Raw genomic sequence first — 24,388 nt, forward strand, 5'->3', positions numbered from 1 at the left:
ATTCTTTGTGCGTGCAGATGACAGTGAACGCCATGTCCGCGTTCTTCCGGCCTCCTGACGACCTGCAGCTGGACGAACTCACCAACGCCACACTGATGAAACTGGAGCAGTTCCGAGACCGTACAGCCACTGGTCAGTCGCTTATACATCAATAATCTCTTAGCACTCAAATTAGTAAAGTACAGTGCAGCCTCTAAAGTTTCTCAACCCGTTATATTCATCTCATAGCACACCACCAAACCAAAATATAAAAAGGATATGAAGTGAACACACATTCACACCGACGGACAATTAAAAATCTTTAATGAACCTTACATGCATGTTTTTGAAAAGCCATGATTCACTATCCAACGGACTGCCGCAATGATAACTGAAATGTATTTCAAAAAAGGATATATATATATATATATACATCAAAGGTTGAAACTTCAGTAAATCTAGCTAGACTTCAACTCGGTTATAACCTACAGCTTGTGACCTGCTTTTACTTGTCCTTTTGTGGATCGCCAAAAGCAAATAATCATATTCCCTCAAAAACTGGAACACTATCGTAGCAACAAAAATAATATATGTGTCTCCGTCCTGGCTGCTCAGTAAATATGTATAACACCATCTAATATCTTTTGTAGGGCTCATGTATGTGATAGAGACCCAGAAGGTGCTGGACCTGAAGGTAAACCTACTGGCCTCTTATGTCATCATCCCACAGACGGGCTTCTATGATGGCACTCAGAACATCCTGTTGCTGGATCTCGGACACTTGCAGGTGAGGAAATGTCATCGAGGAGTTTTTCTTCAAGCTTCATTTACAAAGCATGTGTTTGTAGATGTCCAGTCAGAGCAAAAAGCATCTGCCTGCGCTGTCGGCGGGCTCCAGCAAACTTGAAGACATCATGCTGAGAGCTTACGACAGCTTTGACATCCAACTCACCAACCTGCAATTCCTTTTCAGTAAACCAGGTACATGTTATTTGCAAAACGAGTTCAGTGAAATACAGGAAATTAAATAGGTGAAAAGCCACCATAGAGAAAGACCATACACCTTTTTTTTGGGTATAATCATATTAAAACACAATTTTTAAACACAATGTAACTGTACGTAAGCATAAAAAAAAGCAAATCTATCACTGACAAACGGTATAACTGATGTGTGAAACCTTTCCCGGCTATAGATGGCAACTGGAAAACGGCTCGAAAGCAGAAACAATCGCCACTCCACATCCTGGAGCCGGTGGATTTAAAAATGGAGTTCAGCAGGGCCATGGTGGTCAAAGACTCGCGCATGGCAAAGTAAGTGTAAAAAAATTAAATTAAATTAATGGCAAAGTTGTAGCTAGTTAGTGTGTGTTTTGAACGTGTGGTTATTATCAAATTGACCCATTTTAATATTAAAAACACTGCTCTGTTACAATCCAACAATTTTCAAAATGGCTTGCTTGCTACACTGTGTTTTTCTTTTCTTGTTTTTTCCCCCAGATATAAACTGTCTGGAGAACTCCCTCTGCTCTCCCTCCGGATCTCCGACGTTAAACTTCGAAATGTTCTAGAGCTGGTGGACAGTATCCCCCTGCCGCAGACAAAACCTGCTACACCCAACGCTGGTGGGACCCAACATTCAAAGGTGCGCGCACCTCAGGGCCACATTGCCCTGAAATAATCCACAGTAACACACAGTCAAGTAGATTTTTGGTAATCTGAGTATATAATGAATTTGTTAAAATCATGGCATTTCTACAAATTTGTCCCAGTATTATTACATATTAGTGTAACTTGGACCGTCTCCTTCTAAGCCCAAGCAGTTCACACCACAGCTTTCCACAAGGCGGCGTCTGCAGTTGGCCGACCAGCGCTCCTCTATTCTTTTCGAGTCGTGTGAGACCATCAGCATTTCTTCACTCGGTGAGCCTGAACATCCTCATCGCCATTATTCACATTGTTTATACACACACTGTAAGTGATGCTAATGGCTTTTGGTCTCATCAGGTTCTGAAGAAGACTTGTTCTACGACGCCCCCAGCTCTCCCATCACAGGACAGCAGTTTTTCCCTGACAGTCCCATGCCGCTGCGCTACGGCGACCTGCACAGATCGAAGACCTTTGCGCAGGAGGAGTGTCAGAAGAACATGACCGACTTTCTCATGACATTTGAAATAAGCGAGGTAATGATGTTGAATGACCGGACAGACATATGGTGCTTGATATAGTTTTTAAATGGTAGGTATTATGGAATATTGAATTTTAAATGGATTGTATACAAATGGGTGCCTATCCACACATCAATTGTGAAGGTACGCTGCCAAGTTAATATTTTGTGAATTAGCGTTTTGCCAAACTACGACTAGGAAAACTCTAATTTCAGCAAGGCTCAAAACGGTGTGCTGCCATTCTTGATCCTTGGGGTATTTTCACAAAAGTGTCAGACACACCTTTTTTTTCTTCTTTTTTGTTTTTTTGATAATCTGCATCCTTTTTGTTTGTTTCTAGTTCTCTGTCCAGCTGTGTCGCCTCAATGGCAGCTCTCAGGAGGTTGCGGTGCTCCACTTGGAGGTAGAGGGCCTGGGCACTGAACTGAAATTATGCACCTTTGAAATGACATCCAACACTTACCTCAGGGAGATCTGCCTCAGGTGTCCCGAATACAAAGGTCAGTTTTTTTAGCCCTCGAAAGGAAGTGTCATTTAATCAGCTATTGCCCTCTTTAAGTCGAGCTGTGGAATCTATAGGCATCTATAAACCTTTTATGCAAGGGCATCAATTACTCGCAGGTTTTTGCTTTTCATGTCAGCTCGTCCCGTATATAGCACTACTGTTATATAGAGATCAAATATGATGGTAATGAATATAATATTTGCACAAAACAAAGAATGAATAGTTAAGACATTACGGCCCCCTTTTTTGCCTTTTATATCACTGCCGGGTCAATAAATTTAATATGGCATGTCAATTCAAAGATATTTGAAGCTTTAATTTGCATGTTCCTACTTGTTTAGATTTCAAAAGCAAGGAAATTCAACTCATCACTACTTTAGATAACACTGAGGTCGACATGCTCACACTGGAGTATAGAAAAGTAAGTGGCTGGCAAGATAGATCCAAGTCCTTATACAGTATTTTTTTTTTTTTTTAATGTAACTGAATGTTTTGTTTTTAGGCTGATAAAAACGGGCCTGAGTTCAAGTCCCTGCACAACAACACAGAGCAGCTAATAAAGGTAAAGTTGGACACACACACACACACACACACACACACTGTGATTTTTAACATCTGAACCAATTTTTTTTTTTTTTAAATGTGAGAGAGCCCCACATTACTGAGGAAAAAAAGAGGCAAGGTGCGACCCTGAAGCCACCTTTGTCCTCTGTTCACCTCCAATCCTTGCCGTCAGGTGACCTTCTCGTCGCTGGATGTGAATCTCCACACAGAGGCGCTCCTCAACACCATGAACTACCTCAATGGTCTTTTGCCGCAGTCCACCCAAAAGGAGGAGGAAGGACGGGACGAGCTCCCCACCATCTCTGAGGAAGAGGAGCTGGAGGAGGACAAGAAGGAGGGGACCGCCATTGCTAAAAGAAAAAGTACTGTAAACTTCCGATCGATTCCAGTTGACCAGTCATTTCAAACCATACCAACAGCATAACTAAATGTCATAACAACAAATGAATCAACAAAAAAAAGCATAAATGCGGACAGTGGATCTAATTCTATACCCTAAAACACCTATATAGTGAACACCTGTTTATCGTGGTGCATACATTCCAGTCCCACCTGCAAAATGTTTTTTTTTTTCATGTTTTCTTTGATTTGTGCTGTTTGGAATTTTATTTTTGTTTTGATGATGCAGCCTTTTTTCTCAATGAGTTCTTCTGGTCTTACAGAGCCGAAGAATTCCAAGGCCGCGGCCATCATCAACCTGCACCTCAGTGCCGATCTTCGCTCTCTCAAGGTTTACATTCGAGGACAGAAATCCATGATCTCGGAGATTAGAATTGAAGGTATCATTGAAGAATTGAGGATTTTGTTGTATGCTGTAGGTTTCCAAACTCATGCCCTCAATTTCCTAGGGCTGGTTTCTGAAGTTATAATGAGGAAGCGAGAGATGAAGGTCCTTGCCAACCTAAAGAACATCATAGTGTTTGACTGTGATGAAACTGCCTTCTATAAGAAGGTACAAGTCCGTTTGCATCTCACCTTCATTGCGGTCTCATTTACTTTTTAATCTCATGCCGGATATCTCTTCTCTTAGGCCGTGTCTATAGCAGACAGGGAGGTGTTTGCCTTCCAGATGGTCAACCACACTGACGCGACCGAGGGCGACGCCTACGTTGACATGTCACAGGTTGACACCTCAGTCACGTTGACAGTGGGATGCATCCAGGTTGTCTTCCTCAACAAGTTTTTGTCCTCCATACTGGTGAGCATTGCACATTTTCCTGCCAGATAAAGTGTGCAGATAAAGAAAAACGAAATTATTTTTTTATCATCTTATGGCCACCTATTAGTGAGTCTTTGTGTCACCCTGGCCATCCAACTAAAGAAGTTCTGGTTTTGCCAATGTTTATTTTACAGTGTGTTTTTACTTGTTCTGTATATATCTTAAACCACATACCTGTAAAGATAAGGTCAATTTAACGTTGTTCACTGACGTTTGCCAATGAAGTCAAAAGAGCTGGAGTTCACACTTCTTTCACTCCACCCCTGCAGGCGTTCATAAACAACTTCCAGGAGGCCAAAGAGGCTGTCGCAGAGGTGACCCAGCAGGCGGCTGAAAAGGCGGCGTCCGGCGTGAAGGAGCTGTCGCAGCGCAGTACTCGCATCGCTCTCAACGTTCACTTCAAAGCGCCCGTCATCTTCGTCCCACAATCGTCCTCATCCCCCAACGTCCTGGTGGCTGACCTGGGCTTCGTATCGGTCAAGAATCAGTTTGCCATGCAGCCCTCTAAGAGTTTCCGCAAGATCCCACCTGTGGTGGATATAATGGGAGTCAAGCTCACTGACCTCAAGATGTACAGGTACGACTCCGCACATGCAATTTTTTTGCCTTTTTGGGGAAGGCCTGCGTGCATTTTTTTGCTAGTACAGTATCCATCTGAAAATATTAACATTTTTGAGGTCCCAATTTTAATACCTCCAAAACAAAACAAAAATAACCCCCAACACCAATTTCACAGATCAAAATGTATGTATTCATGGATCCTTCACATGACTGCCCAAAAGCTCACTCAGAAGCAAAGTTAAAAAAAAAAATCTCTAGACACCAATTTCACAGATTAAATTTCGGCATGTCTATTATAAGCCCGTCGACTGAGTATGGTGTCAAAGTTTTATCGCCTTTTCAATAATTTGCCATGACAAAGGAGGTTCGAGGGCCCAGTCATAATCCTTTTTTTTCTCTCTCTTTTTTTTTTTTTATAAATGCAGAACCACGTTCGTTAATGGGGAGTTTCAGGGCCAAAGTAACCTGTTGCAGCCAGTCAGCCTGGAAGTGGAAATTCAGAGAAATCTTTCATCCAACTGGTACCACAGCATCCCCGACATTGAGATCACCGCTCATCTTATGCCCTTGAGTGTAAGTAGTAAATCGACTTAATGGTGATTGTTGTATACATTTTTCTAGTAACATAGTCATGCAACATTTTGAAGGCTGCGAAAAACTTGCATTTCATTAATTAAGCTAGTACAGTATGACTAATTGAATGGCCCAACCTACCGTGCTCTTTGTACACATGAAATTGGGTCCGAGTCTGTATTGTTAATGCTCTGACTCTCTTGCTTAAACAGTTGATCCTCAGCCAAGATGACATGGTGGTTGTCTTCAGGACTCTCAGTGAAAACCTCTCAGAAAATTCTGACACTGCCACCGCCTCTCCGCCTGCTCCACCTGAAAACTCGACACTTGACAAGGAGCCCCGCAGCTCCGGATCCACAGAAAGAAACAACGGTAAGTCTTCAGAAGTTATTCTTGAGTCCAGGAATTTACAAAAGAGCTCTTCAACATTCTGTTATGTTAGGCAACACGGTGGTGACTGCAGCGGTGGTGGAGACTCAAAAGAGTAACAGGCTGAAGACCAGCATGAAAGCAGACTTCAAGATTGACTCCATGGCGCTGGTTGTATTTAAGTCCAACGTGAATGAGGTAATAAATTAAATGTTTAAGCACAATTAAGGCATGGTGCATATAATGTATACATCCACAACATTAGGCACACCTGAACAAATCTAATGAGATCCAATAGAGGAGATCTAGAAGTATTTGGACAGTGACGGAGTTTATTAACCTCCGTAATGGATTTGAAATCAAAAATAATTAGATTTAAGTGTAGTTAGACAGACAGACGTTTTTTGCTTCAAAGTGGCAGAACTTTACTCAGTTTAGCTACTGAGTCATGTGCGGACAATTTTGGTATGGGTGGCAGTTACGTACATTTTTCACATTGTAACATCTGGACTGCTAGCCAGCCTTTTGCGAGGCATTGGGCTTGTATATAGAATAAAACATTTTTTAAAAAACGTGTTACTGTCCGAAATCTCAAGTGCTGAATTGTAGATGAAAAATGTTGTGTTTACATACAATAGAGAATAATGCTAAAAAGCTTAATTGGGTAAATTAATAGGTATACCCGGTTTGCTCATGTTCTCTAGCTTCTCATTTTGGAGCCACACGATGATGAGCTGAAACTGGGTGAGTTTACACTGGGCACCATCTCCACCTCCTTCGCCATGTACTCGGACAGCTCTATGAAGGCCGCCGTCCGGATGTCGACATGCCTCCTTGATGACAAGAGGCCAAATATCAAGACGGTCAGCCCAAGGTACCAGGGATACAAATTCACACTGTATGAGTATGAGTGGTGGGAAGTAACAAAGTAAAACGATTTTGTTAGCATACTTAACTTGGTCATTTCCTGCCACCAACTTTTTTTTTTGTCAAGTATAATTTTCAATGGGTCGGTGTGGAGGTCGCTCACCCAGCTTGTCTGTGAAATTCAAGCTTCGAGATAACTGATGACGAGCCGACACTAATGGATGGCAGCGTGGCCTCGCTTTGGATTTGGATTCAGCATAGCTTTTGAATAATAAAAACAAAGACGGGACTGAATCTCAACTTGTCAAATGAATTATGAGGGAGATAATTGCCACGTGAAAAAACCCCACTGACATCTAACTTAAGCCATATGGCGAGTCAGAATCGCTCACGGTGCATTTCACAATTGTATACAGTATATTTGTGTATTGTATTCTATATTTCTTACGTTACAAAGAGTGAGTATTTTTCCCACCTGATTAGTTCAAGTCAATAGCAAACCAATGCATTGTCCCACTTCAGGATGATGGCCATGCGTCCCGGAACGGAAAAGAACATGATGGTGGAGGTCAACTACCGGCGGAGCCACGAAGGCACCACCTTAGACACAGTGGTGCAGGACGTGTACCTGTGCGCCAGCATGGAGTTCCTCCTCACCGTGGCGGACATTTTCCTTAACGCCACCAAGGAGGGCTTTGGTGAAACACCGCAAGCCAAGAATAATACAGCACCAGAAGATAAAAATAACACTCCTGCCCAGCCAAAGGAATCAAGTGAGTGAGTTGGTTAGAGACAAAACCCAGAGCGATGGTGGAATACATCCTGGACTGATCTTTAGCCACGTGCAGGGCAAAAACATACTCTCTCATATTCATGTGCACATGTCTGAAATACTATGACATGCTCGTGAATTGTTTTTGTCGATATTTTCCTCTCCAGCCGAGGTGTCAAAGTCAGAGATGAACGTCGTAGTGCGAAACCCGGAGATCGTGTTTGTGGCCGACCTGACGCGTGCCGACGGGCTGGCCCTGGTGATGACCACGCAGTGCGAGTTAGCCATCAAAAGCGACGCAGAGAGTTCAAAGATGACGGCCGTAATCCAAGACCTCAAGGTTTGACCGTTTTTACAACATCGTTTCGCGGGGGAGGGTTTTTGATGACATTTCTGTGTCCATTTTAGGTGGTCGCGTGTCCTTTCTTAAGGGAGAAGAGGCTACACAACGTGACCACAGTTCTACAGCCATGTCAGGTGTTCTTTAAGAGTTTTCAGTCCCCGACGTCGCCGCAAGCTATGGAGATCTCCATCAATTCTCTCTCGCTTAAGGTTAGTGGGTTTTCATGTATTCTGATGTGTTAGTACAGAACTCATGTAAAATTCTATGCTGTAAATCTGTCAACATTAGACATATGTTGCACAGTTTATTCCATTGTTGTACCCAAAATGAACAATCCATTACCTGAAAACTAAGCTTTGTATCAAACCATGATTTAGGTATAGGAGGTATACTGTTTCACCCCTGACATGGAGTGATACATGCTAAATTATTTACGTAATGAAAGTCAGTGTTGTACGGATGTGGGTTGCCCTAACCTTAAGCCCAGGGCATTTCTGGAAACTTTCCAGTTTTTTAAAAAAAAAATATGCATGCTCTGTGGTTGTCCCTGCGACCAGTCCAGGGTATACCCCGCCTCTCGGCCAATAGCAAGATCCAGCTCACCAACTATCCTATTGAGGAAAAGTGGAATGGATGGCTAACCAGGGTTTTTCCTGTGTACAAAATTCAGAGGCGGCCACCCTCCATCCATCCATTTTCTTGGCCGCTTTTTCCTCACAAGGGTCGCGGGGGTGCTGGAGCCTATCCCAGCTGGCTTCGGGCAGTAGGCGGGGTACACCCTGAACTGGTTGCCAGCCAATCGCAGGGCACACAGAGACGAACAACCACACTCACATTCACACCTAGGGACAATTTGGAGTGTTCAATTAACCTGCCATGCATGTTTTTGGAATGTGGGAGGAAACCGGAGTACCCGGTGAAAACCCACGCAAGCACGGGGAGAACATGCAAACTCCACCCAGGAAGGCCGAAGCCCGGACTCGATCTCACGTCCTCTGCACTGGGAGGCGGACGTGCTAACCAGTCAGCCACCGTGCTGCCCCAGAGGCGGCCACCTCCACCTAATTTGCTCGCCACCTCCAGCCTGAGCCACTGATATCGCTCAACTCAGCGCTCCAGCTGTGTTGGTTGAGCTAGGCAGCAATGCATTTTATCTGCAGTTGCAGTGTTGCGCCATTATAGAGGCGCTATATCAACAGTAGTTCACCGGAAAGACCTGAAGCAACAACCAAAGAAGAAACAGCTTTCTTTTTTTTCTTTTTTAAACATTTTAATGTACCGAAGAAGTACTAGTGAATGTTTTTTTTTTTTAATGACTTGTTAAAAAATGGCAAAAATTAATGGCAACTTTGTATTCATATAATTTCTAGTATCTAGTCCCTGATCGTTAAATGTCCGATAATGGTATAGGTCATGATGATACCACCGCTGCCTCATTTTTAGCCAGGAAAAACTCTGGTTCCCTTTCTCTATATTCTCACATATTCAAGGTCATGGAATTTTTTTCTTGTCTACCACTTTATCCAGGTTTCTCCCATTATCATCAAGACGGTCTTAAGCATCCAATCAGCCCTGACACCCACCACTGAGACCACAGCGGAGCTTGAAAGTCCCGTCCCTGTAGACATGTGGGAGAAACGGGACTGGAAAGATCTCAAACTGTGGTTCTTGGACGAGCAGGGAGAAGCCAACACACAAACAATGGCCCCGTTGATCCCACAGGGGGAGTCACTGAAGGTGCAAGACTCTATTATAGTTAGAAAATAAGGGTTAACCTTATTTAACATACGATCCAACCTTCCTTTCCAGATGGACATCAAATCAATCTGTGTGACATTGGAGGCCGGAGTGGGACACCGCACCGTGCCCATGCTTCTGGCAAAGTCATCCTTCCAAGGAGATGTCAAAAACTGGTCCACGCTCATCAACTTAAGGAGTGAGCTGAATTTAGAGGTAAGACAAGTGCAATAGTTTATGACTGATGGGTGCACATGCCACATATACGTATCCAAGCACAGTGATAGAGTGTGAAAGATCATGCATGATGTCACGTGTCCTTTAAAAAGTTACTGGTAAGTCTTGAGTCTATTTGAGCTCTGTAGGTAACCGAAACAGCAGCACCAAAGCACATAAACAGTCTCTGAAGTGACTTATTTTTTTATTTTCATATGGTTTCATTCACTTTTCTTATCATTGCTAATCTATCAAAGTAGATCTGATATAAAAGCTTTATTATAAATTGTACGTCAAGGTTTGCGCGTCTGGCTGCGACGGTTGAGAAAGGCTTAAGTTTCCTTAAATAAGGGCTTGTTTATAATTATTAATTAATAAGACTTATTTCCTACCTCTTTGACTGCCAGACGTTTTCAGAAAAGGGATGCCGTGGGTGCCAGCCGATTTAAGCATTTTTGACTGATCTTTCAAGGTCCACAGAAAATTATGTGTTTGGACTATGGAAACACACATACTACCAAATGAAAGATTGGACTCTCATCTTTCATCAGAAAAAAAGTTTGTTTCTACCTTATTCCGTTTTTCAGTAATCAACAATAGAAAATGGTTAGTTTCACCTCTGTTTTGAAAAAAAGGTCTTTTAACGTCTTTGGCACTCCTCCATAGGATTTTACTAAACGTTATTTAATGTTTTTGGCAGTCAAAGAGTTCCTACTGTATTCTGTTAGCTAAGTAACAAAATGTTTTATATTAATTAAAATAGTATACTAGATTAATGTAAGTTCTTGTGAGAGGTGTAAAAAAAAAAATAGTACTTATGAGATAAGGTTGCAATTTTAAGAAAAAAGAATTTGAACAATCTAAAAACGAATTATGAATTATACATGATCGTTTGTCTATATGTGCCCTGCTACTGGCAGGCAGCCAGTCCGGTTATACCCGGCCTCTCGCCCAAAGCCAGCCAGCTGAGATAGGTGTCAGATCATCTGCCACCTTCATGAGAACAAGCTCTGTTAAAAAAATTTTTTTTTTTTAAAAAATGAATAGATTCGACTATTTTACATGTTCAATAATGTTTAGGTCCATTACTACAACGAGGTGGTGGGAGTGTGGGAGCCGCTGCTGGAGCCGTTAGAGGATGAGACGAAAGATGGGTTCCGACCCTGGAGACTGGAATTCACGGTAATCACGCATGCACGCAGAAGACGTGCAGTCAGACATGTTAGATTAATGAGTGTTGGGTTCATTTTTGAGTTTGCTTCATTTTCGTCTTATCCATTTCTTCATATACATACCAATACAAGTTTAAATAAAAGCAACACATGTACAAGTAATCTGACCAAACAACAAAATCACATGCTCGTTGCAGACACCTGCCAATTGCTAATCAGTAATAATTATTTGAGGCACAAAAATCCCGCAGAAAGAAGATTGGTATCATTTTAATGTCAAACATGTTTACCTGGTACTATTGTCTTCAAATAAGGATTTGTTTTAAACCAAGCAACCCTGACTGATCGTTTCAAACTTGTACAACCAGATGAAAAAGAAGCCACTTAAGAACATTGGGTGGGCAGATGAGGTGGACTACAATGTCCCAGACTACAAGACCGTCATTGTGATCAGCAGCAAGGACCAGCTGAACATCACCCTCTCCAAATGTGGACTTGCCATGCTGAGTAACCTGGGCATGGTGAGAACTGAGAAATATCCAACAACCTGGGATGTCCTGAAATCTTTAACCACATTGTTAACGTCACAGGCTTTTGCCGAGGCTGCCAAAGAGACGGCCGGTTGCTTCCAGAAGGATGAGGCTCCGTTTGTGGTGAAGAACCACCTGGGCCTGCCCGTATCTGTCCGCTACAGCAATATGTTTTCGCCCATCGCCACGCACAGCGACGACCACATTGTGGAGCTGCAGGACGGCCATACGCTCGAGATGGACTATTCTGTCACCACCGATTCGGACCAGTTCTCAGCAATGATCTCCCTCAGCGAAAAGGACTACTACATACAGCCAAGTACGTAAGACTAATGTTTTATCTGATTTAAATAATCATGTATATAGCATTTAAAAACCCAGAGATTTGTTTAAACTCAAATTTTTGGCTCCATGTACAACACTATATATGCAGCGTTGGTTGCTTTAAAGTTGAGTATTGTAAATGCTATATTGTACTGTTCGGTCGAATCTCCAGCTCCAGCAGGCCACACGTCAGCCAGCATGATCCCGTTGATTAAGGTTGGACGGAGAATGTACAGCGTCATGCACCATGGGTCGGTAGTCACCCGCTTCCTGGTGTGTCAAGTTTATTCGGTTGAAGGCAGCAAGTACATCAAGATCCGCTCGCCTTTCCAGGTACGACAACGCACGTGAGTCTGTTACACATCACTGAGGATTTCTGATCGATTTTGTTCTTGCTTCCTTAGATCATCAACCATTTCTCCATCCCCTTTAAAGTGTTTGAGGGGTCGACACATCTGGGTACCTCGTTACCGACAGAGGAGTTCTGTGTCCCTCTGGACTCGTACAGGTAAGTGTACGCACATATATTACACTTTTTTCCCACAATATAAAACAGTTTCCAGGTGTCTTTGTAACACATTTGACATGCTTTTGTCAATATACCCCAAGGATCTAGAATTACAGTACACTACATATACGTTACATATGTAGCTCATGAAGAGGAATAATGAATTTTGTCCTCTTTGCGTGCTCCAAAAATGAAGATAGATTTAATGTAAGAAAAATACACCTTTGCAAAAATGATTTTTAATCTTTCAGAGATCTCTGGACAGATAACAGCTTCCGATTACATCACTTAAAAACGTGGGATTTCAGAGCGTCAAATGTGCTCTTCTACGTGTACAATAGCTTCTTATAGTTAAAAAGACCTCCTCCTTTTCATTTATAGACTAAACATACTCTCTGGTACTTTTCCGTGAGCAGTGGCGTAAACAAGGTCAGATTTGGGTGTGTGTTCGGGACTGAATATGTTATATAGTTGAAGGTTCTATTTTTCCCTATAACAAAATCTCACAAACAAGTTGAACCAAATTTACGGTGGCCGTGACTGATGAAGAAAGTAAAGAGTGTGTGTGTGTGTGTGTGTGTGTGTTATTTCAAAGCAAATTTTGTTTTCAAGACCGAAATGTGCGTGTACAAAGCGCTGAGAAGGAACTTTTTTAGACTAAATAGTATGACCCAGTTTAAGGTCAGATTATACCGAAATCAACACCATCTGCTCTGCACAGGACACAAAACAATTCGACAAGGTTAATATGAAGAATTAAAATGTTCATAATGTGTAACAATAGTTGATATATGAAATTAGGAATTAAAAATGTTATAATATCTTTCACTCACCAGACAGTTTGAACACATTGACAATTTAACCATTAGCTTGGTGCTATTACAAAATGGCGACTCTTCTGCGATGGCCAAAACAATTATCAATTATATCTCATCTGTACAAAATGGATGTATTTGGTTGTCTTAGTAACTCATATGTGACATGGATTCATAAAAATAGATAAATAAAAATCAAAGGATCAAAATTACAGAGCACTTTGCGTTAGCTGGTTTTGAGGAGGCGGTCCTATCACATGCAAATGGGCCAACACCTCATCACCAAATTGCCGAAATACACTTGTCATTTAGTGCGTTTGTGTGGCATACGCAGCAAGCAAATTCTCAAACACAAGTGGCTAGCAGTGCATTTCAGCAGGGACATCTCATTTGCTTCACAAAACGTATAAATACGTTCTATTTAAAATGTGTTAAGTGTCCCAACGACGTATTTATACGTTTTGTATGTATGTTTGTTTTTATGCTAGAGCATACAGAAGACTTTGATGCAGTCTCTGAACTGCAGAGAACGGGTGAAGCAAGGGTAGTAATTACAAAAACGGCCAGCAGGTGTCAGCAGAGTATAAGAGCTCAACCAGGGCCATGTTGCAAACAAGCTGATTTCGCAGTTCTAAACAGATTCGTGAATAATGATGAAACTTAGCTATATTCTAATGCTAATTGCTGCAAAACAGAAACAGATAGAAATTTACTTTTTTTTCCTGATGAAAGAAGATACTCCTTTCTTTCCATGTTTTTATAGCAATAGAATGCAATATTCTGTGGGCTTTGGAAAATCAGTCAAACTGCAGTAAAACAACCGGGAGCGAAGGGGATTGCTTCAGTAAAAATGGCTGGGAGCGAATGAGAATGAGAAAAAGAAAAACAAAAAAATCTAACAAATAAACTGGAATGAATCACCTGACCCTTTCGGTAACCAAAATGCAAAAGGCATGTCTCACACCTCCATCTCTCTTTTCCTCTCAGGTCTGAGCTGAGCCTTCAGCCCGACACAGGTGAAGACGGTGACCAGTTTGAGTGCTCGGAGGGCTTCAGCTACGACGACATCAACCTCCAGCAGCCCAAACTCCATATTCAGCAGAAGTGCAGCCGCCGCGGTAACCTCGGCGGCGTGCTGACAGTCAACATCGTGCCCGTGATGGACACAGTGACGTTTAAAGACACGGGTGGGGTGGGGGACAACTTTGACGTGGCCTTTGTTCTCCACCTGTGGCCTTGCGTCCTGCTTCGAAACCTGCTGCCTTACCCCATCACCTACAAACTCAATGTAGGGTTTTACTGGGAGTCTACTTAGATACAAAATGGCCTTGTACTTAACGGCAGTATTCTACTCAACAGGACAGTAGCGAGCCTGGGCCCGAGTCCACACTGAACCCGGGTCACTCCGCCCAGCTTCACACTGCCGTCATCGATCAGTCCAGCCTGGACCTCCGCTTGATTGACTACTTGGCTCAAGACTGGTCTGCTCAGTACAGGTCTGACTTCAGTAGACTGACATTTTCCGCAGTACTATTTTTTTCATGCAGTCTTTAATAACATACATGATACCATGATTTTAGCAGTGCCCCATTTTTTTTTCCTTGACAAAATTTGAAGTACAATTCAGCTTCAGTTACACCGCCAATGGGTCCTGTAATGCCCTCACATGTGGGAAAGGAGAACCATAGTGGCCTATGTACTTTCAGACGCATATTGGATGGCACTAATGGTCAATAATTAATCAGTTTACACTCATTTCTGGACTATAAGGCGCACCTGACTATAAACCACGTTAGCTAAATTTGGGGAATACTCGAGTTTGTTACACATATAAGCCGCACCCGACTGTAAGCCGCAGGTGTTTTAATGTTACCGCACCGGGTTCCCGCAACTTTCTTTTCCATAATGAGGGTGCAAATTGTCTCAGTGTCGTTCAGTCTCTCCTACTGTATTTGGGCTCACTTAGTTTGTTTTGCACTGCCTGCTGCTCTTGCGCTTCCTTTATGGTGCACCTTTGTTATCTGATGGATAAGCTGCACCTTTGTATTAGCCGCAGGGTGAATGCAAAGTAGCGGCTTATAGTCCAGAAATTACTGTAATCAAATTATAATTTACTTGAGGCTCACAGATTTCCGCCTTTTTGCCGTCCCATTTCTCTATCAATTTAATTTAATGTATTAAATTTGTTTATGTAATTTTAAAATTTAAATTTAAAAATACATGTTAATAAACTGAAAATAAACTTTACTTAAAGCTTACATTTTTCATCGTTTTGCTTTTTTGCTGATTTACTGTATGTAAATTTAATTACTTTTATTTAGAATTTTTATAAATAAGTTCCTTTAAATTATTTCCTGAAATCTGACATTTTTCAAATTTTTCCTGATAATGCTGTTTTGTATAAATTATATGATTTATTTAGGATTTTATTTCCCATGTTGCTGTTCTGTGTAAATTTATTTTGGATTTTAATTGGATTAATTTAAATGTAATCAAAATATACTTTTCCTAAATATATTATTCCACCGTCCCCCAAAAGTCACTATTATGTATAAATTATTTGCCTTTATTTGTGATTTTAACAAAAAAAAATATATTTAGTTTTTTTAAAATGGTGCTCGACAATGATGCCAACGCTTGGCCACCTGTTGCATATAAAAACAATTTTTTTCCTCTTTTTTTTAAATATCATGGTACTCAAATTTCACTTGTAACGAGCGTCCTGTTTCCAACAGCTTGCGCAGCGAGCAGGAAGAGATCACCTTCATCGTGTTCGAGTCCCTCCGCTTGGAGGAGGACTGCGACGAGGGGACGGAGAGGCGGCGGGCTGAGCTAGACATAGCCGTGCACGTCAAATACGAGCAGGGCCAGATGGTGGTGGCCATCCACTCGCCGTACTGGATGGTGAACAAGACGGGCAGACTGCTGCAATACAAGGCGGACGACATCCACCGCAAGCACCCGCTGGATTACGACATGCCGCTGCTCTTCTCCTTCAAACCTCGATACTTCCTGAAGAACAACAAGGTAAGGCATGCAAATTGGTGAGAAATTGGAGCATTAAAAAGAGTGTTCCTCGCCTCAATCAGGTTCGTCTCATGATTTCGGAAAGCGAACTCTCCGATGAATTTTCCCTGGACACCGTTGGAAGCTATGGAGATGTGAAATGTAAAGGCCAGTATAAAGATTATCATGTGAGTGTCTGGTGATTTATTTTTTCTCTCTCTTAATTACTTATTATTCTACCACCTAATTGTTTATTAAAATTAATTAAAGTGTGGTACATTTATAATTAAATGTGTGTATTTTACATTTTAAGTGACCATATCTATGAAATATCTAAATGAATGCTATTATTGTAGAACTCTTAATAATGTAACAATGAAGCGAGCTATATGTGCCTCACGAGTCATATTTTATCAAATGTCCATGGGTGATCTTCTTTGTCCCTTGTTCGTCAGCTCGGTGTGAAGATTGACCCGAGCAGCTTCAGTCTCACCCGCATCGTGACCTTCATGCCGTTCTACATGCTAGTTAACAGGACCAAACTGACTGTCTTCGTATGTGAAGAGGATGAGGAGAGCTGGACCGTAGTCCCGCCTGAAAAGGTGAGAGCTTGCAATCTTGGGTCAATTTTAAACATTTGCATGTACCGTCACCCTTTAACTATCACTTGGACCAGTCAGTAGCACATATTAACTCATTCACTGCCATTGACGGTTATAGACGTCAAAAATTCATTTGAACTATTTCTATTAGTTAAACTTTTTTTTTTCCACTTTTGTTAACAAGAGTATGAAAATCTAGAAATAATTTGTTATTGCGCATTTAGAACAGATATAAAATGTATGATTAATCATGAGTTAACTATTGAAGTCATGTGATTAATTACAATTAAAAATTAGGAGCGGCGGGCAATTAAAATTGTAATAATTGCATGACTTCATGAGTTAACTCACGATTAATCACAAATCTTATATCTGTTATAAATGTAGAAAAATTTTTCCCTTGGTTTTCATACTCTTGTTGACAAAAGTGGGAAAAAAATGTTAAACTAATAGAAATACTTCAAATGAATTTTGGATGTCAAATCTAGAAATAATTGTTATTGTGCATTTAGAACAGATATAAAATTTATGATTAATCATGAGTTAACTATTGAAGTCATGTGATTAATTACAATTAAAAATTAGCGGCGGGCAATTCAAATTATAATAATTGCATGACTTCATGAGTTAACTCACGATTAATCACAAATTTTATATCTGTTCTAAATGTAGAATATTTTTTTCCCTTGGTTTTCATACTCTTGTTAACAAAAGTGGAAAAAAATGTTAAACTAATAGAAATAGTTCAAATGAATTTTTGATGTCAATGGCCGTCAATGGCAGTGAATGAGTTAAGAAGGAAAATAAACACTTTTTCTTAAAAAAAAGAAAGAAAAAAAAGTAAGGTGTACTTTTCAGTGTTATCAACCACTTTCCTATCATTACCATAATAAGAAAAAATAAATAGTCACTATTCAATATTTTTTATGTAAAAAAAAAAAAAAAGTCAAACTGCTCACACCCTTTAAAAACTGACAAAAACACACACATAATGGAAGGTTATACTTCATATTGTACCATATAAATGATTCTTTAAAATACAGACAATGCATCAAAAATGATAAGAGTTCCTTTGTGATTTTTTTTTTTTTGTGCTCATATTTTTCATATTCTAGTCCGCTATTCCGTTCTGGCCCGAAAATGGTGCCAAGCTTCTGAAAGTGAAAACAGAAGGTGGTCAGTCTCCGTCTCGCACCATCAACTTCACACGTCCCGAAAACTGCTTATTGCTGCACTTGGATAACACCGTAAGAGCAACAAAAAGGACGTCCGGTTGACTATTAAAGGAAACTTTTGCATATACAGTCCACTGTGTTTTTTTTGTCCTAGGTGGGCGGGATCATTGTAGATGTCAACGTATCGGAGCACTCGGCCACCATCCGATTCTCCGACTACCACGATGGCGCAGCCCCCTTCCTTATCATCAACCACACTAAAGACCAGGTCTTGCAGTTCTATCAGAGGTGAGACGATGACAGCCAGAAATGTGTCAGCCATTTTAATTATTATTGTTTCAGGGGTCTCGACATGCCCAAAAGTCATACATTTTGGCAAGTGTGCATATCCTGGTGACATTGTATGTGCCGTATGGCGTCGCACCCCAAAATTGAAACTGAACAGGAAGTCGGCCATTTTGGTTCTGAGCGGCCAAATTAAGACCAATCAGAAACATATCCTGGACAAATGGCACCGCTTCATTGCTTAAGCTTTTATCCTACGCCCTGATGATCATTTGGATGATTCGCCATGTGAAGGGGGTGCGAGGACCTGTTCATCGCTGCTTGCATCGTCAATCGTGGTTGCAGTATTCAGTACAGGAGATTGCTTCAAACGTACTCCACTGAATAATTCATGAGGCCCTGCTACCACCTCCATAATGAAAGCGCAAGACAATCATGGGGAACACAAATTGAAATGATTCCGATTTGCTTTCCTGAAAGGGAGTTTCCCTTTTGTGCACGTTTTCCATGATTTATGTATGTGTGTTGTGGGTCATGCAGTGTACAGACAGAGTCCGCATGGGTGCCCAATGAGCTGCTGGACCTCCCTTTCTCAGTGGAGGAGGACAGGTATAAAAGGAGGAACAAGTGTTATCTCATCTTACGCATTCCTTAGTTTCTAATCATCATCAGTGTCAAATCATGGGAATCTTCCAGCGGAATTGCTCCTCTTGCATCCCTGAATGATTTTCTTGTGTCAATTCTGTTCATTCCTCTCTGTCATAACTCAATGTTTGATACGGCTTCTTTGGATTGGTTACCATGGTAATACATTCTTGGTGACTGGGTTCTGTCATATCGTCGCCGTTTGCATGATGCGTTTGTTGTTGTTTCCAATCATCGAGGGAGTGTTTTTTTTTAACATCATTTGCAGTGTTTGATGTCTTTTTTTTTGCTGTGTGCAGCTCCCAGAATGCAGCAGAGGTGGAGGAGGTCGAGGCCGGGAAGGCCACGCACTACACTTGGACCAAGCCCACGGGCTCCCGGGAGCTTTGCTGGCAGTGTGGCAAATACAGCGGGAAGCTGAAGAGCGAAGAGGTGCGTGTGAAAACACATCAAAGTTTCAGAAAAAAAAACATGCTCATGTATAGGATACTTCATTGTGTACATCTGCGCATCTAAGGCAGATCTTAAGTTCCGGTGAAATTGTTTTTAGAAAAAAAACAGTTGATGTCATAGGCGCAGATTCCATGGGTGCCTCGGGCGCACAATGACATGCACTGTTGTTGTCACTATGAATATGTTAACAGTGTTCCCTCGATTATCACGGGTGTTACGTTCCAAAAACTACCCTCGATAATGGAAATCCGTGTTAACTCTTTGACTGCCAGACGTTTTCAGAAAAGGGATGCTGTGGGTGTCAGCCGATTTAAGCATTTTTGACTGATCTTTCAAGGTCCACAGAAAATTATGTGTTTGGACTATGGAAACACACATACTACCAAATGAAGGATTGGACTCTCATCTTTCATCAGAAAAAAAAAAGTTTGTTTCTACCTTATTCCGTTTTTCAGTAATCAACAATAGAAAATGGTTAGTTTCACCTCTGTTTTGAAACAAACGTCTTTTAACGTCTTTGGCACTCCTCCATAGGATTTTACTAAACGTTATTTAACGTTTTTGGCAGTCAAAGAGTTAATTTTATTTATTTTTTAAAATTTCGTTAATTATATATAATTTTTCGTTTTGGTAATTTTTTTGTTTATTATGAATGCTTTTTCAATTTTTTCACAGTCATTTTTTTCATTAAAAGTATGGTTTTTTTTTTATTTAATTATTATACAGCACAGTATTTTTTGGGGGTTTATTCTAAAATAAATTTCGTTCATACTACATTTTTTTTCATTTACAATATCATGTTTTAAACACATGCACTTTTTTTTTCTCCGATAGGCGTTAACATTTTCTCACATACCGTATCTCATATTTAAATACAGTAGGCCTATACACTCCCAGTGTTCAAACCTTTGTAGATTTTAAAATAATAATAATAATAACAGTATAATCGAATTAAACTAATATCCAAAACATTTATTTGAGAAAAAAGAATATAACGGTGATCGATCCATTTTTCCCAGGCTCTAAATGTTAATGATGATGATACGAGGCTGAATATTATTTTATATATATATATATATATATATATATATATATAATATATTTCTGTATTTGAGTATCCTGCTGAAAATTTGTGCAGCCTTCAATCAGCCGTGAAAGCAAAAAAAATACAAATTGGGACTGAAACATTTTTGTGTTTAATGTGACTATAGTCAATTAACCAAAATTTTGCAGTGCAGCGGGGTGCTCACCAATTCTTTTTAAATAATAAATCGTGTTACATAGACTATTTTGTACGTTTTTGTGATTGTAGTTCAATTTTATGTGTTCAAATATATTTACGTGTTTAAAAGTGATCAAAATTAAAATGTTGTGTTTAAAGCATTTTAGAGAGGTAAAACAATATTTAAAAATATATATATATTTGGGGGTTTCACTGCAAATACAATAATTAATTAATCATTTCCAAAAATGGCATTTCCTGGAAAATACAAATTTTTGCCTATGCGTGCAGATTTTACGGACCACTGTATAATAGTATTGGATACCATCACGAAGTATTGTAACCCTCCTCGTCTTTTTGCATCCACAGGATCTTTGTGAGAACTTAGAGAAGGAAGGCAATCTTTTTGTTATCTCCTTTTATGAAGGTGAAGTCAACCTGTGTTCAAATACATTTCAGACATTGCATGTCTGAGAAAAGAGAAACTAAATTTAGCTGTGGTCTGCAAGGTCTCCAGCGTGTTGTGCTCTTCACCGAGGAGCTGCGCATCTACAATCTACTGTGCGAGAGCGAGAGAGCGCAGCTGGCCGAGCAGGAAATCACGCTGTTGCTCTACAACGTGGGCGTGTCGCTCGTCAACAACAGCAGTGGCCAGGAGGTCTCCTTCATCGGGATCACCAGGTACGTCGCCCTGATCCCATTTCACGTCGCGCTTTTTGCGCCAACAGTCGCTCTTCTGTTGCAGTTCCGACGTGGTGTGGGAACTGAAGCCCAAGAAGAAGAACCGGTGGAAGCCTTTAGACGCCGAAGCGGCTGAGATGTTGGAGAAGAGCTTCAAAGAGTACGTTGAATCCGGACCTGTTGACCATGCCATCATCGACTTGGACAACAGCTTCCAGGTCAGACGCATACCTGTAACTATATCACTTTTGTGTTTGTTTTGACCCTGGAGAACCCAAGAACCCTTTTCTTCTTTGGAAAATTAGGAATTATACATTAAATGACTGCTATAAATTCACTGAACACCAAAATATATGTTTTTTCAATTTTAACCCTTTTTTTTTAAACTACCTCAGAGTTGCAAATTTATCGAAAAATATATATAAAACATACTCCTAGGCATTCTGCAACATGATATGAAATAGATTAACAAAAAAAACACAATTTTACCATCTGATGGTTTGCTGAGAAGATGGTTTTGTTTGGATTGATTTCCAGCTCAACAAAACAGCATGTTGCCAGCCATCTTGTCACCACCACTCTGGCTCACGTAAGTGCAATATTCATCCACTGGATGGCCCCATGCAGGGGTCAGAAGTGGCACTCTGGACTTTTAAAGTTAAATTTGTAAAAAAAAAAAAAAAAAGGTCTTTGTTATTTGAGTAGCAGAATTTATAGGGGCCAAATTTGACCCCGTGGGTTCTCCAGGGTTAAGTGACCCATTTTGATACTTCCACTTAACCTTTTTTTTTTTTTTTTTTTACACACAATGACAAAATGATTCCATTATTATTTACTATGTTATGTCAGGGGCCAAATTTGACCCCGTGGGTTCTCCAGGGTTAAGTGACCCATTTTGATCCTTCCACTTAACCTTTTTTTTTTTTCACACAATGACAAAATGATTCCATTATTATTTTGGATGTTATGTCAGGGGCCAAATTTGACCCCGTGGGTTCTCCAGGGTTAAGTGACCCATTTTGATCCTTCCACTTAACCTTTTTTTTTTTTTTTTTTTTTTTAACACACAATGACAAAATGATTCCATTATTATTTTGGATGTTATGTCAGGTGTGCCTGTCTCCCAACGGCACGGACATGCGATTGCTGCAGCCGTGCGACGCCTCCCTCAGAAGGCACTTCTTGCCGGGCGTCAAGGTGGAGTACAGCGTCTCGCCGCGCCAAAGCTCCTACCGGGTTCAAATTCACCACATCCAGGTCAGAGTCCGATCATTGAGAAGTCAATTTACGAAAAAAAACAAAACAAGGTATCCTCAATTTGTTGTTGTGGACATATGTTGCGCAGATCCAGAATCAGCTCCCAGGAGCCATCTTTCCCTACGTTTTTTACCCGGTAAAGCTTCCAAAGTCGGTCACCATGGATGCAGGTATGTCGAGCCGACTTTTTTGTTGTTTTTTTCTCTGTTTTGACGTATTTCGCCATTTCCGACAGAACCCAAGCCTCTGACTGATCTCAGCATCGTCACCAGGGCAGCAGGCCACTCTGACATTTCCCGCATCAAGTAATCAACATCAACTACCATTTTTGCACTCGTGGGAAGCTTTTAAAATGTATATAAATGATTTAAAAAACAATATGATCGGTGCGGTGCCTCATTTTCTCCTCAGGTACTTCAAGGTGCTGATCCAAGAAATGGATCTCAAACTGGATCTGGGCTTCCTCTACGCAATCCTGGACCTGTCCAGTCCAGAGGATGCCAGCGCCACGAGCGTGCAACAGGAGGTCAGGTTCCTCTCCTTGTAGAGTTTGACCGACAGATTGAGCGCTTGTGTCGGTTCACGTTCTCGGCTTGTGCTTCCTCTAGGTGGAACTTTTTGAGAAAGATGTGGAGTACATTAAGACTGAGCTGAACTACGTTTCCGCTGCTGATACCACGCCCATTAGCCTCTACGAATACTTCCACATTTCCCCCATCAAGGTACAGTATCAATTTGACAGTTCTAAAAACCAAAAAAAATGCCACTAATCTCCCAGGGCCAGTCTTATTTTTGTGTTTTATTTCCATCAGTTTTTCATTATTAAAATGACATCAATTAGTCTATTTGTGGGTTTGAAACATGAATGGAAAATATAGAATGAAATTAATCAATGGAAAAATGACTGTTTAAAAATTCTATACAATCATATTTATGAAAGTATTATTTGAAAATATCAAATTAATGTGAAGTATTTTAAAATATTTTTACCGGTAAATATATTAAATTTGTGATTATTTAAACTTTTTTACTAAGGCAATTTATAGAGGAATCATTTTAAAATATATTATTTAATTTATTCATTAAAAAAAAGATTGCATTTTGAATTATTTAGAAATTTACATAGAAAATTATTCGAGTAATTAATAAGTGAGATTAAAATACAAATTTATTCACATTAATAATTTTGTAAAAAATATAGTATGCAAATTCATGCTGGAAAAGTAAAATCATTCATGAGAATTAAAAAAAATGTTTTAATTCATTTTTAGTAAAATTATTGAAAACTGTACAAAATGTATTGACAAATACAAAACAAAATGTATTGAATTAATATATGCATACAATGATTAAAAAAATATTTGTATTAAAAATGTTAGTTTTTTGGGGGGAAATGATTAAAGATATATTATATATATAAGTAGTTTAGGTATTATGAAATGCATTCATAAGAAAAATGATTTTCCTGTTAAATTAAATGGGAGCATGTTCTTTCCTGTAATTAACGTCTTACTTCTAATTAATGCCAGGTACTCCATCCATGTGAGTAAATTAATATACAGTAATGAATTCCAATTAAAAAAAAAAAATTGATTCTTTTCTTTTTGTTTAATGTTATGTTATGTTTGTGTTTTCCCAGCTCCACTTGAGTTTCTCTCTGAGCACCGGTGGAAAGGACGGCTTGAAGGAAAAGAGGGATACAGAGCTCATACCCGTCCAGTCGCTCAACCTGCTGCTCAAGAGCATCGGCGCCACACTCACCGACGTGCAGGACGTCGTCTTCAAGTAAACGCCAATCATATGAACCAGTCACACCATCAAGTGAAATGACCCCCTTATTCAA

At 40.3% G+C, this 24,388-nt stretch overlaps 1 protein-coding gene across 2 annotated transcripts in view; it reads left to right on the plus strand.

The window, feature by feature from the left end:
* vps13a (vacuolar protein sorting 13 homolog A) overlaps window positions 1-24,388 on the plus strand; it is a 37,033-nt gene that overhangs the window by 8,164 nt on the left and 4,481 nt on the right. Inside the window, exons 19-65 of one of the 2 annotated variants that reach the window (XM_077561208.1) lie at window positions 18-132; window positions 630-766; window positions 828-960; window positions 1,173-1,290; window positions 1,477-1,621; window positions 1,791-1,899; window positions 1,984-2,159; window positions 2,485-2,644; window positions 2,991-3,070; window positions 3,152-3,211; window positions 3,386-3,575; window positions 3,876-3,992; window positions 4,062-4,165; window positions 4,244-4,411; window positions 4,702-5,009; window positions 5,419-5,566; window positions 5,779-5,938; window positions 6,009-6,133; window positions 6,640-6,809; window positions 7,325-7,575; window positions 7,742-7,914; window positions 7,983-8,126; window positions 9,445-9,654; window positions 9,727-9,870; window positions 10,951-11,052; window positions 11,411-11,563; window positions 11,633-11,891; window positions 12,069-12,229; window positions 12,301-12,404; window positions 14,207-14,507; window positions 14,579-14,715; window positions 15,955-16,246; window positions 16,309-16,413; window positions 16,681-16,827; window positions 17,943-18,074; window positions 18,157-18,290; window positions 18,828-18,896; window positions 19,232-19,364; window positions 20,977-21,034; window positions 21,117-21,288; window positions 21,353-21,506; window positions 22,399-22,545; window positions 22,634-22,715; window positions 22,781-22,850; window positions 22,957-23,071; window positions 23,154-23,267; window positions 24,185-24,330. In XM_077561208.1, coding sequence (XP_077417334.1) covers window positions 18-132; window positions 630-766; window positions 828-960; window positions 1,173-1,290; window positions 1,477-1,621; window positions 1,791-1,899; window positions 1,984-2,159; window positions 2,485-2,644; window positions 2,991-3,070; window positions 3,152-3,211; window positions 3,386-3,575; window positions 3,876-3,992; window positions 4,062-4,165; window positions 4,244-4,411; window positions 4,702-5,009; window positions 5,419-5,566; window positions 5,779-5,938; window positions 6,009-6,133; window positions 6,640-6,809; window positions 7,325-7,575; window positions 7,742-7,914; window positions 7,983-8,126; window positions 9,445-9,654; window positions 9,727-9,870; window positions 10,951-11,052; window positions 11,411-11,563; window positions 11,633-11,891; window positions 12,069-12,229; window positions 12,301-12,404; window positions 14,207-14,507; window positions 14,579-14,715; window positions 15,955-16,246; window positions 16,309-16,413; window positions 16,681-16,827; window positions 17,943-18,074; window positions 18,157-18,290; window positions 18,828-18,896; window positions 19,232-19,364; window positions 20,977-21,034; window positions 21,117-21,288; window positions 21,353-21,506; window positions 22,399-22,545; window positions 22,634-22,715; window positions 22,781-22,850; window positions 22,957-23,071; window positions 23,154-23,267; window positions 24,185-24,330 — 6,932 coding nt within the window. The remainder of the gene's footprint in view (window positions 1-17; window positions 133-629; window positions 767-827; window positions 961-1,172; window positions 1,291-1,476; window positions 1,622-1,790; window positions 1,900-1,983; window positions 2,160-2,484; window positions 2,645-2,990; window positions 3,071-3,151; window positions 3,212-3,385; window positions 3,576-3,875; window positions 3,993-4,061; window positions 4,166-4,243; window positions 4,412-4,701; window positions 5,010-5,418; window positions 5,567-5,778; window positions 5,939-6,008; window positions 6,134-6,639; window positions 6,810-7,324; window positions 7,576-7,741; window positions 7,915-7,982; window positions 8,127-9,444; window positions 9,655-9,726; window positions 9,871-10,950; window positions 11,053-11,410; window positions 11,564-11,632; window positions 11,892-12,068; window positions 12,230-12,300; window positions 12,405-14,206; window positions 14,508-14,578; window positions 14,716-15,954; window positions 16,247-16,308; window positions 16,414-16,680; window positions 16,828-17,942; window positions 18,075-18,156; window positions 18,291-18,827; window positions 18,897-19,231; window positions 19,365-20,976; window positions 21,035-21,116; window positions 21,289-21,352; window positions 21,507-22,398; window positions 22,546-22,633; window positions 22,716-22,780; window positions 22,851-22,956; window positions 23,072-23,153; window positions 23,268-24,184; window positions 24,331-24,388) is intronic. The other variant, XM_077561209.1, reaches the window with a different exon arrangement.

This window comes from Vanacampus margaritifer, chromosome 3, assembly GCF_051991255.1.
Source record: "Vanacampus margaritifer isolate UIUO_Vmar chromosome 3, RoL_Vmar_1.0, whole genome shotgun sequence".
Lineage (NCBI taxonomy): Eukaryota > Metazoa > Chordata > Actinopteri > Syngnathiformes > Syngnathidae > Vanacampus > Vanacampus margaritifer.